This window comes from Panthera leo, chromosome B2, assembly GCF_018350215.1.
Source record: "Panthera leo isolate Ple1 chromosome B2, P.leo_Ple1_pat1.1, whole genome shotgun sequence".
Classification (NCBI taxonomy): domain Eukaryota; kingdom Metazoa; phylum Chordata; class Mammalia; order Carnivora; family Felidae; genus Panthera; species Panthera leo.
This window is the reverse complement of record NC_056683.1, coordinates 147,786,247-147,803,088: the sequence shown is the minus strand read 5'-3', so window position 1 is coordinate 147,803,088 and position 16,842 is coordinate 147,786,247. Positions and strand designations below refer to the sequence as shown.

The following is a 16,842-nucleotide window of genomic DNA, read 5'->3' as shown; positions in this document are numbered from 1 at the left end:
CCGACTGGGCCACTGAGGTGCCCCTGTAGTTGTTTTTTTCTTATACGGGTCCATTTCCAAGGATCTCATATACAAAGTTCTAGGTATAGCTCCCGTGTAACCTGCTGCTTTAAGAGATACTGGATGTGTGTGGACCAGCAAGTCAGGCTGGCTGTGTAGACAAGGGCCTTCTGCCTCATAAGTCCAAATCCTTGGGATATTGCCTGGGAACTGTGTGTCTGACTTTGTAGAATGCACACCAGCATGAAACCTTCTCTCTCCTTTTCCTCTGGGCACTTTAAATAAGAGAAACTCAGGGAGAAATGGGTCTTTATAAGTCAGGGTCAGAGCAATTCACCCATGTGGATGAACTTGGCCTCCCCGCATGCCCTTAAATGCTGTCCAATCCTGGTCTAGACTGGCACACAACTCAGAGTGCCCACTTGTGCCCCAGGCCATGGCTGGTTTCTCCTCCTCCTCCTCTTCCTCCTCCTTCTTTTCTTTTTTGAGATGAACAGAAAAGAATTCTCTGGATTCAGTGAGCCATGTTTTGGTCCTTATTTTTGAGACAAATCTGGAAGAGCCAACAATTTTTCTTTTCCCCAAAAGTGCATCAGACTCCTTGAATAAATACCAAGGTTCATTGTAAAAATATGGGTATTGTACTACAATAATGTTTACAAGGAAAGGATTCCCAAGCCACGGATGAAGACATGCTTAACATTAACAATCCACACGGTGATTTGTGCTGGCACCAATGTCCTCCTCGTGGTGGGGCAGACTCAGTAGGAACTTTGGTGACCTTTCTCTAATTTATCATTAATTAACTTTATTAATTGAAGCCATTCCCTAGCCTACCTTTTTATCCTGAATGCCCCCTGTGGTCACTTTCTATTTAAATGCTTTCACTGGGCTGTGACTGTCTTAAAGAAGTATTTCTTTCTTTTGGGAATTTCTTTCTCTTAGGTGTATGTGTGTGTGTATGTGTGTGTGTAGCCATACAAATAATTCTCTCGTACTGTGCTTCTTGGACTCTTCAAACATAGTCTCAGATGTCATTGGTATCTCTGACTTGTGGTTCCACTTTGATAGCAGTGTTGATTATTTAAACAGCACTGGTTATTATTTAAACACAACATGGTTATATTCTAGTTTGCACGTTTTTAAGACATGACGGCTACTTCAGCAGGCTACAGATCACAGTGGATCTCTAAAGCGATTTGATATTTTTTTTGAACGGAAACAGCTTCAGAATCTAGTTCGATGTCATAACACAGCAGTGTTATGTAAGAGTTAATGCTTACATGGTTATCACCGGAACTTAGTATTGATTACATAACCACAACAGTTCTTTGTCACAGCGGTATCCTCAGGGCTGGATGCTCATTAGACGTTAAGCAGAGCCTATTTTTTAGGAGGGAATTAAATGCTTTGCTTTTGATTAATGAAAATTTCCACTTGAATCTTATGTATCAAGAAACACCCTGAACCCTCTTTACGGAAGGTATGGACACTTAAGAAGATTTGTTTGGAATATTAATGGTTTAATAATCTGCCTAAGATCAAAAATATTCTCATCGAAGAGTAAACACTATTTTGATTTTTTTTTATTAAAAAAAGGTTTTTTTTTTTACATTTATTCATTTTTGAGAGACAGAGAGAGACAGAGCACAAGCGGGGGAGGGGCAGAGAGAGAGGGAGACACAGAACCCGAAGGAGGCTCCGGGCTCTGAGCTGTCAGCACAGAGCCCGAGGAGGGGCTCGAACTCACGAGGGGTGAGATCATGACCTGAGCCGAAGTCAGACGCCCAACCGACTGAGTCACCCAGGCGCCCCACACTATTTTGATTTTTTAAATGTGAAATAATATACTGGTTTTTACTTGTTTTCTAACGTAAGGCAATATAAAATTGTACTTTGTTTTACAGTTAATTAGATTGAATTCATAAAAAAATGTAACCTGAAGATCTAGGAATATGAAGGGTAGCTGAAGAAATTGTCTTTTAAATCATCTTTGTCTATTTTCAAGACCGTGCCATCCAGTGGACTGACTTTATAATAATATTTTCTTACTGAAATTATAATGACCTTTGTTTTTTAGGCTGGACTACAACAATACTGTAAGAATGCATCCCTCACTTAAGTCAAGATTTGTTAACATCAACACTAACAGACATTTGTAAGCAGTGAGCATGCAGGTGGAAGGTAGGGGAGCAATCATTGAGCACCTACTGTATGATGGCCTTTATTAAAGGTTATGAGTGGTAAGGGTAGCAGGACACTGACTTCAAACTTTAAAACGGAATTGTCGATGCAAATTATACACGCATTACATGTCTTAGGAGATTTAATGCAAAATATTCATATGTGCTGATAAAAACACATCAGTCTCAGGAGTCTACCCCGACACAGCTATGGTGGATTAGGGACGAGGAAAATCGAAGGAGGCTTCCCGGAAAGACAAACTTAGAACTCGTAGCGGGGCAGTTGGTGGGTTTGGGAGGTCGTGAGTAGATGCCTGACAGCTGAACTCCATTTTTCACATGCCAGATAATCACTAATAAATTATTTCATTAGAATGCAGAGCGTTGTTGGGATGACATATCACACCTGGGGGACATACAAATTGATAATTTACTAGCAATTAAATTGAAAATCGGACTGTAAAACCCACATGTTTCTTTTGGGCGTGGGAGCAAAGCTACCTGCTTATTAATTATTTTGCTCCGATAACCATGTACTTCTGTAAGTCATAAAATTTAAAATCAAGGTAAATGTGTCAAAGAATGTGTCTTTTTCATAGACTTTATCTGTGTAAGTAGATGAGTTTAATATTTAATCAACCTTTAGTTTCTGTCTTTCTAAAGAAATATTTGAAAAGAAAAAGCAGGTTATTCAATCAGTTGACAATGTGAAGTTTACAGCTGTCAGCACTAGTAACAAAAGTTGTTAAATGAAATGAATTAAGACACTGGCCTGCCTGTTGACCAAAATTTAATGAAATAAAAACCATATTTATTATAAATTTAACTTTCAGGCTACTAAAAGGAGTGGATGGTTATTATAAAGAAACTTCACAGTTTTAGGAGGAAATCATTTAAAAAATACCTTAGGCTCTACCTTGACCCACGTTTTAAGATCCTTTTAAGAACAAAGAAATCAAATTAGATGATAAACAGGCAGATACTGAAGCAAGCATAAGGTTTCATTACCAATATAAACTTCTTTCCTGATCATTCTTCTTGGTGAAGGGCAGAGACAAATGCTTTTAACATTGATCATCATAATTCTGGCAACTTAGTAGCGTTAACTGCCTTCCTAATGTTATTTTAGTTTTTATGCTTTGCAGTAGGCTAGCATTTTCTCAGTTGAAAATGAGGAAAGTTGTTTATTTCACAAAGAGCACTGTGCTGGCGTGAATCCCGTGCCCCTGGAGTTACAACTAATAATTTCAGTCGTGTTTAAATTGCACTGCAATCTGGTAACATTTGGACATGTAACTACATCGCAGATTTCATGGGGACTATTCGGACGCGGTGCTCACTGAATTTGGGGCCAATGTGTTTATTCATAAAAGGTTTGGAGTACCAAATGTTTAGTGACATCTTTCCCCTTTTCTGATATATCACTAGCGAAGTTCAAAGGGAAGGAAAAGAATGCGCCAGAAACACATTCCACAGGTGTTGCAACACCTGAACACAAGGGTGAGTGACAGAGCGTTTACATCCGCGGGTTTGCAATTTACATCTTGGAGTAAACAAGCTTTCCTGAAGAAAGGACACGTGACGCGGTGCCTGCTACACTTATGTTAACAGAGCCCAACTCCAGCATTAAGTAGGGAGTTACTTAACCCGTGTAATCGATAGTCTGTAAACACCTCCTCAGCGTGTTCCTTTTCCGTTGTCATGCTTTGTCATTTTTGATTTGTCCAGGAAATGCGTGCCTTCCAGCAAGCGTTTGGAGGAAAGAAGGACGGAAAATAGAATGAAGTTTGATGCCAGAAAAGGGTTAGAGAAAACACTAAAGTTTGCGTTCTGATTTAAAAAAGACCCAGAGAGCAAGTATTTGATGGTTCCCGCCCCGCTTCCCGCGCCCATATGGAGGCTTGTATTCGAATTACTTGTACATTTTCTTATAATGGGAAGGTCACTTTAATCGCTCCAAAAGGCAACAAAAGAAACGTAACCGACAAGAAGAAACGTTTGGCGCGTAAAAGAACGAACAGCAAACACTTCGAGGAGAGACGCGCGCCCTCGAGCCCTGGGGAGACCCTGCCCGCGAGGCCACGTCCGCAGCGGGTGCGGAGTCCCGACGCCCACGTGAATCCCGGAGTCCGGGTCTGCGCCTCTCCGATGCGACGGCCCGGAGGCTTCGGCACCAGACCCGGCAGCATTGTTCTAGTTTTTTCTTCGTCGAAAAAAAAGCAAAGGCAGCGGTAAAAATACCCACTCTGCAAGGTAAGAGTCACCAGAATCTTTTTCCGGTTTCGAAAATTTAGGGATTACGATCCAGTGAGAGCCAGGGCTTGACGCCCGCTTTGGGCAGCGCTCCGCGTGCGCCCCGCGGTTGCTGAAACGCCCACAGCCTTTGCTGGGAGAGGGGAGTCGCATCAAGTCCCAGGCGCCCCACTTGCCCAGTCTGGTGCAAATACAAGTATGTCCTTTCCCACTGTGGGTGTCTGGATGGGAGTGGGGAAGAAGCAGGGACTAGGGAAGGATCTGGAGCACGCTTCAAAATAAAAACACCTGGAAGCTGGACGGTCGGAAGAAGCCATGGAAAGCGAGAAACGCCCGGCTGCAGGGCGCACGCCGGGCCCCGGGCCCTGTGTCAGCCACGCGGCCGCACCGCCGCGCACGCCTTGCGCTCAGGTGCCCGCCCTGCCCGTCGTGCAAGTTGGGCTCCGGTGCGCGCGCTCCACTCCCGGGAAGGGGACCTGGTCGAGGGAGTCTGGACAGCCCGTCCCACCGTGGGGCAGCAGGCCTGTCGCCCCCCTGTCGGACCCCGAGTGCATTGGTGACCCCGCGCAGCGCGCCTTCCCGCACGCAGGCACCTGCGCATCAGTGCGCTCGGGCGCTTGAACTTCCCAAACTTCTGGCGGCTTCTTTTTCTGAGCGCCCATTGGGCGGCTCATTTCCCGTCGGCAGCAACTGTTTGGATTCGGGCTGGGGAGGAGGGAGCGGGGGTGGGGTGGGTGATGTTGTGCAAAAGAGCCGCAGGTGACGAGGCGGTCCTCAGGGCTTTGGGGTGACCATCTTACAGTGTTTCTTTTTTGAGCCACAGTTTGCCCTGTCCATTCTCTGACCTCACCCGGGGCAAACTGGGCTGTGCACACCAAGTTCGTTCTAAAGTGTGTATCGCAAAGGGAGTCGCGGGGATGAACAGACTTACTAAATCTTAGTTTACGGGAAACACTGTGCGTTGATTTAAACTCCAACCAAACGTCCGAGTTTGAACTCCTCTCCCGGGAGCTCTGAGCCCAGCTCGGTCGGAGCTGCTGGCCAGCCACCAGGAGGGTTCCCTGGCTCGGGCGAGGGGCAGGCGGACGTGGCTTGCCCAGCGGAGCACAGCTGCTGGCGCAGCTGCTGGGCGGCGGATTTAGAACCCGGAACACCAGACCCAGATGTGACGACGCCCCGCAGAGACGCAGGAGCTCCCCCGCCCCCCACCCCAGCCAGGACGCCCGGCGTCCGCAGAGGCCCGCGGGGGTGCGGGGACCCGGCGCCGGGGGACCCAGCGGCGGCGGGGCGCGCTACGTGGGCGCGGGCGCGGGCGGCGGCGGCGTGGGGAGCGCCCGCTCCGCCAGTGGGCGTCTTCTGCAGCCGCCGCCGCCGCCGCCGCCACCTCCTCCACGGGCAGCGGCACTGCGGCGCTTTTCTCCGCTGCTTTCGAGCAGTCGCCGAGGCTCGGCCGCCGGAGCGCGCACAAACCACGCCACGCTTGCAGGCAGCGTCTCCGCGGCCCCTCGCCCCGGCCGGGAGCACGCCGATCGCGCGCGCCAGCCGGCCGCCGGGGACTCGCGCCCGGCCCCAGGTCCTCCCGCACCCGGAGCGGGACGCCATGTGAGGACTGGGCCGCGAGGGGCGGCGGAAGACCGGAGAGGAGCACCGGACCCGCGCTCGGGCCGACCGGCCGGGGAGGGCAGGTCCCGCGGGGGCGGAGCCCGCCGAGTCCGGGCCCGCGGCGCGCCCCTCCCGCCGGCGGCCGGCCCCGCCGCGCGGCCCGGGGAGGAGGGCCATGGCCAGCCCCGCGGAGCCGCTCGCTCCCCGCCCCCAGGCCCCCCTGCCGGCGGCCGAGGACGAGCCCGGCCCCGGCCCCGGCAAACTCCGCCCGGAGCCCTGGCGCGGCGCGGCCGGCGGGGGGAGCGCGGCGGGCCCGGGCCCGGCCCCCGAACGGCCTGGCCGCGGCCGGGCCGAGCGAGCCGCGCCCCCGCGCCCGCCCCCCTCCTCCGCAGGCCGCGCCGGCCCCGCCGGGGGCCCGGGCGCCCCGTGTGCGCGCGGCGGCGGCGGCGGCGGCTGGGTCTCGGCCCGCGCTCCCTTCGCGCTCGCCCTCTCCTCCCCTGTCCCCTCCTCCTCCTCCTCTCCATCTTCCTTTTACTTCTGGCCGCCGCCCCCCCCGCCCCCTCCTTCTCTTCTCCCCTCCTCATTTGCCTTTCACCTCCCCGTGCGTCTCCCAGGAAGGGAGGGCGCGGCGGCGGCGGCTGGAGGAGGCGGCGGCGATGCTGGCGGCGGCGGAGCCCCGGCGGCAGCTCGCTTGAGCGTCCCTCCCGGCGGCAATCCCCGCGGCGGCGGGCGGCGGCGGCTCTTCCTCTGCTCCGCGCTTCAGGGTTTGCTGCTCCCGGCCCGCGCCGGGCTCCGGCTCCCGCTCGGCCCGGCCGCCCGCCGCGCGGGCTCCCCCGGCTTCCCGGGCGCCGGCGGGGGCTGCCCCGGCCCCAGCCCAGGCGGCGGCGGCCGAACCCCGCGGCGGCCCCGAGGCGCCGGCTTCGCCCTCGCCGCCGCGTCGCCCCTGCTCTTCGGCTCCGACATGGAAGATGGACCTTCTAATAACGCGAGCTGCTTCCGAAGGTTGACGGAGTGTTTCCTGAGCCCCAGTAAGTGCCGGGCTCCTCGTTCCCCGCGGCCGGGGTTGGGGGGGGGGGGACACTGGGCGCCCAGCGGGCTTCGCGGGGGGCTCGGGGCGCGTTGGTGGCGCGCGGGAGCGTCCGTCCGCGCCGGGACGCCCGGGTTTCCCAGGCTCCGCGCGCTTACCGGGGGGTGGGGTGGGGGGGGGACGACGGGTGACCGGGCAGGGCGGCGGGCGCCGCGCGGTGAGAGCGGGACCCGCCGCCGGCCTCGGGTCCTCCGGTGCTGTTTGTGGCCACACTTGCCCGGCACGTCGTCCTGGTCTCTACTCCGTGACCCCTTACGCCGGGCTCCTCTCTCCTTAGCCTGGGACCGGTGGGCTTGCGCTTGGGGGTCCCGCCCGCTGGGTCCCCGGGCCGAGGGAGGGCAGGCCGGGACCCCGCGCTCCGCGCTCCCCAAGGTGAAGGCAGTCGCGGTCCCCCGGGGTCGGTGTGGGCGCGGGGGCCGCTTCCCCCCTCCCCGCCCCCCTGCAGTGACCGTGTTCCGGAGCCTGGACTCGCAGAGTGAAACGGGTGCATCTCCGCAAGAGTCCACTTTGTCTCCATCCTGGGCTTGAGCTGGTGCTTGGGCTGCTGAGGCAAGGACAATGGGGCGTTAGGGTGGAGGAGCAAGGCGCCGCCGGCTCGGACCCCCGGGCCGACCGCGGCCGCCCCGCCTCCCCGGCCCCGGGTGCGGGGCTGAGAGCGCGCGGGAGCAGGGGTGGTGGAAGGCGTGTCGCGGGGGAGGGGGGCAAGGCTGAGCAGAATAGTCAAGGCAGAGGTTTGCTAGAAGGCAGGAGGCGGGAGATGCCGAGGGAAGAGACACCCGGTGCGCGGAAGGGGGGATCGCCGTTGTCGCGGATGGAGGGCGAGCAAGGTGAGGGCCGGAGACCCGCGGCCGGGAGTGGGGGACGGCGGAGGTCGCGCCCGCGGGGCACCGGGCGACTCCGGCCCCGGCCGGGGTGGGCGCGGGTTTCCGCGGCCCTCAGCGCGGGGCCCGGGCGCCACCGTCCACCGCGTGCGCACCCGAGCCTTTGTCTGCTGCTCGCTAGGGAACCGCGTTTCCGCGGCGCCTGCTCTCGGCACACTCTCCAGGGTCGCCGTTTTGGCTTCTGGCTCCCGTCCGCCGCTCGTTCCCCAGCCCCGGCCGGTCTTCGCCTCTGGGCACTTGGGGTCCAGCCCTACCTCGCTGCCGGCACTTGTCTGGGTTCGCTGCCCGCCTGAGCGCCCCTGGGGTGCAGCCCCTGGGCCTGCGAGCGGGTCCTGCGCGGGCCCAGCAGCCCCCGGCGATCCCGCCCCCCGGGCGCGGGCGGTACCACCGCGGCCGCGTGGCCCAGTGGCCTCTCGCGCCGCGCGCGCCTCGGTCACCGGCTGCCGGCGGCCGTCTCTGCTACTTGCCGGCGGACCTGATAGGACGCCGGACGTGGGCCCTGGACTGCCCCCCGCCCCCCCCCCCCCCCCCCCGACTCCTCTAGCAGGCGTCTCCCCTTGTCTGACGTGCAGCTCTCCAGCTCCTCCAGCCCCCCCGCCCGCGGGTCGTGGTTGACTCTTAGATGCTCAGTTGGGGAGGGACGTGGTCTGGGCACGAGGGGCCGGGCCTGCTGCCCTTAGTTGCGGGCATTTTTTCTTACTGAAACGGACACCCATTTGCCCCGAATTTTTGGTGGGGTGAGCTCCCAGGGAGCTCTGAAGTGCGCTGGGTAAGCCATGGGCCTAGGACTGGGGTTCCTGTCTGTCCCCTTCCACCTGCACTGTGCGTTCTACATAAACATCTGCTTCTCACGTTTGGTAGCTGGAGTGTGTTGGGGGGGGGGGGAGGGAAGGTTACCTCCATTCATCTGGGATGAACACTGTTTTGGGGGAGAGGGGAGTGGTAAGAAGATGGGGGCAGGCGTTTAGATGGAACCGAGCTCTCGAAAATGTTGAGGTTTCTGTTTGTATGTTGCCCCTTACTGCAGTTTGTTACTTTGGGGTGGGGGCGTTTGCCAGGGATGTCTGGGGCGGGATAAAGATGAACAGTTCAGGCTGGCTGGGGCTGTCCTAGGGGGACCCAGCAGGCTTCCCCTTTGGAAGGACAGAAGACCTAGAGAAGAAAGCCATCAGGAGGGACCCACTCTGCCAAAAGTTCTGGCTGGGAGAAGACCACGGATAAACACCCTCCAGAGTTGCTGGGATTTTGTCTTTGTGTATCTGTTTTCTTCCCCCTGACCAAGTCAGCGAGGAGCAGCCTGGGGTTTAAGTAAGAACAGGAGGCTATAAAAGGCTTCTCTGGGACATTACCTGGGTCGTGAGTATGAAGGGGCTGCTCTTAAGCAACATCTCTTATTAGACCTGCCTCAGGCAGAAATGGGACGAGGTGGAGGGATGCCCAAAGGTCGGCGGCGGGTTTCTGCTCTGCTGCTTGTGGGGTCTTTGTTTCTGTCTCACTACAGGATAAACCACACCTGTCGAAACTGCCGAGTACTGAAATCTCGGCAGGCTTTTTTGATGTTTGTCGGTAAAAATGAGCCTTTTTGAAAAAAAAAAATTCTGGATTCTCTAAGCATGTAAAAATGCGCAAATGTATACAGGTGTACCTTAATTGTTGTGTGCGTATTCCCTTTATTCCCTTTCCGTTTGGTCTCTCCTGGGTCTAACAGTCAAGTTGTCACGTAAAGGCTGCTGTGTCCAATTACTGTTTCTAGGAATGCGGGTTTCATTTCCGTCATCGTCAAAAAGCGAGTCGTGTTTGGAAGTTTGATATCCTGGTTCCGCTCCTGTCCATTTTGGCTGTGCGTTTCGGTTCCCACTGACTCACTGGTTCAGTCAGTAAATGCACAGAGCGTGTGCTTATTCAAACCTACCTGCCCTGGCCGGGCCGTGTCCGCGAGAAGCCTCCTGGAGGCAGGTGTAGCATTGATGCCCAGCTCTAGAAGGTCAGGGGTCACAGGCCACCCTCTTCAAGCCATGCCCGACTCTCCCCCTCCCCCCTCGTCAGCCAGCTACCTTCACGTGTTGACCTCTGACCTTGCCCTCAGGCTCCGGGCTTCAGCCCGTCACTGCTTGGAAAGTTGTTGGCTGGAGTAGAACAGAATCTCTGCACCTGGAGAATCCAGATTCTCCTAGAGAGAATGGAGAAGTCCACTTTGCCGCTGTGTGTGTGTGTGTGTGTGTGTGTGTGTGTGTGTGTGCCTGTGTGTGCAGAGGAGAGCTAAAAAGTCATGCTGCGATAGACCAGTATAAGCTGCAGTTTTCTGGAAAATACGGCTCCCCTTGCCTGCATTCGGTGCTGTGGTGGAAGGTGCCGGAGATATCCCTAGGGGGATAAGACTTGAGGACGTGCAGAAGTCGGCAAGTCTCCTTCACAGAGGCCCCTGTCTCTACAGCTGGGCCACTGCGAATGGTGCAGAGCTGTAGGAAGAGGAAGGTGCTGGCTGGTCAAAGAGGGGACGGAGGGAGCAAGGAAAATGACACGGCAGGTTTGTGCGTGCACTCCACACACGCGTCTCGGAGGTCAAGTCCGCTAACAGGCAGCCAACAGGTAAATATTGAGCCCCTACTGGGTGCAGGTTGTTGGCGAGAGATGAAAATAACGAGGACTGTTCCTTCAGAGGACTTGAAATACAGATCTGGATACGTCCCAAGACAGCCACTGGATACGTCCCAAGACAGCCAGCAAGGCAGAGTTGTGAATTTTTCCTGCCAGGCTAGGGTGCAGGTCATGGCAGAGCTCTGTCCCTGGAGACGACAGGGTCTGTTCTGGCCCGAGCACGTAGAAGCGCTTAAAAGCCCCGGGGCCGAGCTGTTTAAACGGTGGGGAACCATGTTGGTGCGTTAATTTAAATTTCGCAGCACTCCTTTTTTAGTTTCAAACGACCTACATGAACAAAGATAATCCCTGCAAATCTAAGTGAGAGACAGTGGAAACAGGAGAAGACCGTGTCTTCCGTCGGTCTGGAGCCTTAACCTCAGATATTTTTATACATCAACCTTTTTGTATCCCTCAGGAAAAGACCTGCATTTCAATAAGATGAGTAAGCCTTGGCAGTGTAACAACGTGGTGACTGTGGTTGATAATACAGTGTTGCGGATTTGAAAGTTGCTAAGAATGTGGATCTCAAGGGGCGCCTGGGTGGCTCCGTCGGTCATGAGTTCGAGCCCCGCGTCGGGCTCTGTGCTGACAGCTCGGAGCCTGGAGGCTGCTTTGGATTCTGGGTGTGTCTCTCTCTGCCCCTCCCCCGCTCTTTCTCTCCTTGTCTCTCAAAAAAAAAATGAATAAACATTAAAAACATTAAAAAAGAAATAAAAAAAGAATGTGGATCTCAAAAGTCCTTCCTTATCACAAGGAAAAAAAATGCACTGCACTAGATAGTTAAGCAAATGTTAGGACTTTGTTTACTGTGAAAGCAGGTGAAACCTGGTGTGACAAGCATTTCATCAATACATGGTTAATTTTTGTTTGTGTAAAAACAGTTCTTGCCATCTGAGAGAGAAAGAAAAAAACCATTTTCATGAAAAAGGAATATTTCTCCCTTAAAAGGAAAGCTCTTAGTTGTGATTCAAAACATTTTAATTTCCTTTTAAAATGTAAATCAGGCTCCCCCAGCTGATCTAAATTGGTGTAAGGGAAAACCCCCTAGTGATAGAGCAGCTCGAGATCTTACTGAGGAAACACGATGCCTAGCACTCTGATTTTATTTGTAGCATTTACCGCTTTCTGGAATTCTCTTGCTCATTTACTGCCTCGCTTGTTTATTATTGCCTGTCCTTCCAGTGCAGAAAGCAAGCTTGGTGAGAGCCTCAGGCAGGACCTCGGCTCTCTTGGTTGTATCCCGAGCCCAAGAGCAGCTGACGTACCTATCGAAGGCGCTCGCGTATTTATTTTGGAAATTCAAAGGTGAAAAAACCCACAAAACAACATGGTGCTTGTGTAGAAGGAGCTTAGAAATTGAAGGCCACTCATTGAAAACTGACTTGGCCTTGGCCTCTGTCCTAGGGTGCCAGGAATCCGCCGTGCGTGAGACAGAGTCTTTGCTCTCGGGAGCACACAGCTCTCAGGAGGGACAGGCAGGGCTTGCGCACATGGTCATTGCCTGGCAGAGGCAGGACAGGATGTCCTGGGGACGGAGGGCTGAGCGCTTTCTGATTGGAGGGCCCTGAAAAGATCTCACCGAGGAGCCAGCAGGGGTCTGAGGCGGCGGGGTGCTTCCAGCCAGGGTCCCTGTGCGAGGGTGGCCCCGGGGCGTGGGGGAGCGAAGCCTTGGGGACCCAATGCTGGCCAGCCGAGGGCCCCATCCAGAGGCTGCTGTCAGAAAACAGCTCGGGGTGAGGCATGGGGAGGGGGTGGTGAGGAGAGACGCTTCTCCTGGGTTGACACTCGAGATGTCCTGCTTCTCCTTTAGCGTGAACCTCTCTGAAAGACCCCACGCCGGGAGGAGAGGTAAGGTAGAGAGGCAGGGAGACGCCGCGTCCTGTGGTTGCACTGGGCTTCTGTGTGACCAGGGTCCGGGGGCTGATGTCCTCTGCCAGTGAGGTCAGGCTGGAGGCCGAAGGGAGACCAGGAGCATGCAGCTGGAATGGAAGCCTAGGGACTGGGTAAGGCAGATGGTTCCATTCTGGATTGGGAAGGGGTGTGTGTGAGAGAGAGAGAGTGAGTGAGTGAGTTCGGGGCTGGTGCTGGTGGTGGGTCCTTGCCCAGAGAAAAGGAAGAAACGAACCGGAAGCATCAGAATCGCCAACCTGCTCTTAGGTAAGCGCTGTGGTTGGTGATGGGGGTTTCTGACCGTAGGGTGCCTGCACTCTGTGGTGTAGACGCCAACCCATCAAGCACGCAAAGGAAAGAAACCCCGTTGAGCATCAGAAGTGCCGAAAATCACCAGAGCTACGCGTTAGGTTAAAATCCAGAGGTGCCGGGGTGGCTCCTTTAGTTCGCGTGGCCTGTGGCGGTCTCTCTGGGGAGGGGACCTTCACCTGGGCTCTGAGCGGCCGGTGCGGCCAGGCGTGCAGTGTCCCAGGCAGAGGGAGAGGCAGGTTAGAGGACAGAATGAGGCGCAGGGGCACCCAGCAGAGCAGCGGAGCGGACGGAGCCCACGGGCCAGCGTGGGGCTTCGTAAGTTGGGGGGAGGTTGCACGTGGCTGCACCAGCGGGGGAAGGTCCTGGAAGGTTTTGAGCCCGTGGGGGTTGTGTGCTCTGATCTAAGAAGCCCGTTCTAGCTGTGGTCTGGTGAGTGAACGGAGGGGCTGTGGGGGAGACGGAGCGCACGTGGGCCACTGTGGTGGGCAGGACGGGAGACGGGGGTGGGGGGTGACAGCTTGGAGCTGGAATGTGGCTTCGGGAGGCGCTGGGAGGCAGAGTGAGCCGGGCGAGCGGTGGGACGGGTGTGTGGACAGAGGGAAAAGGAAGGGGCAGCCAGGACGGCCAGGGAGCGGGTGTTGTGTTCGGCAGCCTTAAGTCCGAGGTGCCTACGGCATCACTTAGTGGAGACGCTAAGAAGGCAGCTGGTGAGAAAAGTCTGGCAGTCGGAGGGTGGGTGCCCGGAGGGTGGGTGCCTGGATGGAGGCTGGGAGCAGAGAGTGGTCCTGGTGTTTACAGTCACGGGTTGGCCCCCAGTGTGAGGGCGGCCGTGGCCCCAGTGCAAGCGTGGCCCCGGGGTCCCTGTGTGAGGGTGGCTTGGGGCTCCAGTGCGAGCGTGGCCCCGGGGGTCCCTGTGCGAGGGTGGCTTGGGACTCCAGTGAGAGCGTGGCCCCGGGGTCCCTGTGCAGGGGTGACCTGGGGGCTCCAGTGTGAGTGTGGCCCCGGGGTCCCTGTGCAGGGGTGGTCTGGGGCTCTAGTGCGAGCGTGGCCCTGGTGTCCTTGTGCGAGGGTGACCTGGGGCTCCAGTGCAAGCGTGGCCCCGGGATCCCTGTGCAAGTGTGGCCCCGGGGTCCCCGTGCAAGCGTGGCCCTAGGGTCCCTGTGCGAGGGTGGCCCGGGGACTCCAGTGTGAGCGTGGCCCTGGGGTCCCTGTGCAGGGGTGACCCGGGGCTCCAGTGCAAGCGTGGTCCTGGTGTCCTTGTGCGAGGGTGACCTGGGGCTCCAGTGCAGGCATGGCCCCGGGGTCCCCGTGCAAGGGTGGCCCTGGGGTCCCTGTGCGAGGGCGGCCGTGGCCCCAGTGCGAGCGTGGCCCCGGGGGTCCCTGTGCAAGGGTGGCTTGGGGCTCCAGTGCGAGTGTGGCCCCGGGGGTCCCAGTGCGAGCGTGGCCCCGGGGGTCCCTGTGCGAGCGTGGCCCCGGGGTCCCTGTGCAAGGGTGGCTTGGGGCTCCAGTGCGACTGTGGCCCCGGGGGTCCCTGTGCAGGGGTGACCTGGGGGCTCCAGTGTGAGTGTGGCCCCAGGGTCCCTGTGCGAGTGTGGCCCCGGGGGTCCCTGTGCAGGGGTGGCCTGGGGCTCCAGTGCGAGTGTGGCCCCGGGGTCCCTGTGCAAGGGTGGCCCGGGGGTTCCAGTGGGAGCATGGCCCCGGGGTCCCTGTGCAGGGGTGACCTGGGGGCTCCAGTGCGTGTGTGGCCCCGGGGCCCCTGTGCACTGTGAGGTCCTGCGGGCAGAGCTGGAGGAGTCCAGCCCAGACGGCTGTAGGTCGTGGTGGCTTCCCCCGTAGGGGGTGTGGAATGACACGGTGGCCGTTGTGAATGGTGACCTGCTGGGAGCCAAAGACACAGAAGACTGTGTCCCAGGAGCAGAAGGAAGAGCCATGGGAGGCCGGAGTGGGGGTTGAGGCAGAGAGGGGGAGAAACGCATCAGAACTGGACCCACCCGCGTGGGAAGGGGGCACCGGAGAAGTCAGATGCCCCCGAGGTCAAGTACGTGAGCACAGCCCCGGGGGGGGGGGGGCAGACACGGAGGCCCGTTTTTGGGGGGTGAAGAGTCAGCGGAGACAAAGGCACAGGGCCCTCGAAGTCCTGAGGGCAGGAAAGGGGAGAGCGAGCCCCCTGGCCTCAGGCCTCACCCCGGCCGGGAGCGGAGAGCTGGCTTTTCTGCAGGTGGGACGGACGCGACAATGTTACTGCCGAGGAGTTTGAAGAAAGGAGAAGGAACAGAGCAAGCCTGAGAGGAGGCGCGGAATGGAAGCGGGACACTGGTAGCTGCTGCCTCTTCCCAGGTCGAGAGCTGCGGGAGGAGGCGTGGGTGCCGCGGGGCGTCAGGTGCAGGGGGGGGCGGGAAACCGACAGGAGATGAGCCGCTCGGAGGGTCCCCGCGGGGCCCCTGTGGGGGGCAGTAGCTGGACAGTCCGCCCGGGAGGGGGTGACGAGAGCTGTTTAGGAGGAAGGTCCTGGGACTCCCGCTGGCCCGGTGACCGTGTGCGGAGAGAATTGCGGGAGTAAATGCACACGCTCGGTCCAGGCGCAAATACGCGGAACTATGAAGTGTGGACACTTTGGAGCTCTCAGTGCAAGTCCTGATGACGACTGCCCAGCAGGAAGAAGTTGGAGGAGGGGGGTCCTGCGGGTGGAAAGGTGTGGGGTGCCTGGAGCTGAGGGAGGGAAAGGTGCCCCAGAGATGGAAGGGCCTAGACGGAGGCCCAGGGGCGCAGGGTGGTTTGGTGCGAGGGCTTGACGCAGAAGAGAAGTGGGAGATCAAGCTGGCGTGACAGACTGGGCAAAGGCCGTCCAGTCTTCGTGTGGGGGTCACCCCGTGCTTATACCAGGGACGGGGTGGGAGGCACCCAAGACCACCGTGTCATGCGGTCACCACGTAACAGGCAAATGTTCATCCAGCGTCTGTGTTCCCGTCGCTGTCCTACTCACTGGCGAAAACTGCATCTGCACAGAGCTCCTCCCTGCCTTCGGGGAGCTGCTGTCTAACACGGGGTCCGGGCAAGATCGGAAGCAATTATGACACCTTCTGGGCAGGGACCATTGGAGAGGGGTGCGCAGGTGAGAGAACGCTCTTTAACGGCATCATCGCCCAAGGGACGAAGCTCTCTGTGCTGTGAGTCCCTCTCTGCCTCTACCTCGTCTCCCCTCCACTTCCTACAGGCCCAGACATCTCGGGGGCGGGGCGGGGGTGGGGTGGCTCCGTCCAGTGGCCATCCGCAGGCCTCCCGGAATCCCCTCCTCGGTGTCCCCACCCCTCACCCCGCAATGCCGGGGACTTGTACTTTTCCACTTAGTGTTTGTCTCCCTGCCTTCCCGTGGGCAGGGAGCATGTTTCATTCATTCTCTTAACCTCAATGCCTAGTACATTGCCAAGCAATTAGACAATAGGTCTAATGAATAAGCAAGCGAAGGTGTTTAGGTGGGAGAGTGTGATCAAAATGGTCCTTTAAGAATGTTAATTTCCCCAAAAGGAAGGCAGTAATGAAATAAGTAATGTGGTTGTCCAGTTGTAGCATAACTTGAAGCATCATCTGATTCACTTTTTTTTTCCTATATCGTCCAAATACGCTCTTTGGCACCAGTGACCGGGGCTTCTGAGTTACAGAGAACACAGCGTGTTCCTGCACCAGGGCCACCGGGGCGGTGAGCTCAGCACGAGCTGATGGGAAGGAGGGGGACGTGTGTGCAGAGCATTCTGGATGCCTCGGTTTTATTTCCTGAGGCAGTGATAAAAAGCTTTTTACTTCGACAGAAACATTTTCCACGCTAGCAAAGAGAAAGGGTTGCTTATGAAGTGCTGAAACAATGCCATGTGCTGGATATCATGAATTATTTATAAAACCGCAAGCACATTTGGACTTTTAAGAGTTGGTAAGTCCTGTGCGAGAAGCCATTTTGCACGAAGAGCGGGTCAGTCCGCCGGCAAAAAGCATCACGAGT

General features: G+C 57.0%; 1 protein-coding gene across 2 annotated transcripts in view; it reads left to right on the top strand.

The window, feature by feature from the left end:
* PDE10A (phosphodiesterase 10A) overlaps window positions 1–16,842 on the top strand; it is a 339,438-nt gene that overhangs the window by 41,997 nt on the left and 280,599 nt on the right. The window contains exon 1 of one of the 2 annotated variants that reach the window (XM_042940269.1): window positions 6,214–7,066. The exons of the other annotated variant lie outside the window; for it this stretch is intronic. Within the exon in view, the coding sequence (XP_042796203.1) occupies window positions 6,214–7,066 (853 nt within the window). Of the gene's footprint in view, window positions 1–6,213; window positions 7,067–16,842 lie in introns of those variants that run through there. 2 annotated transcript variants of the gene reach the window in all.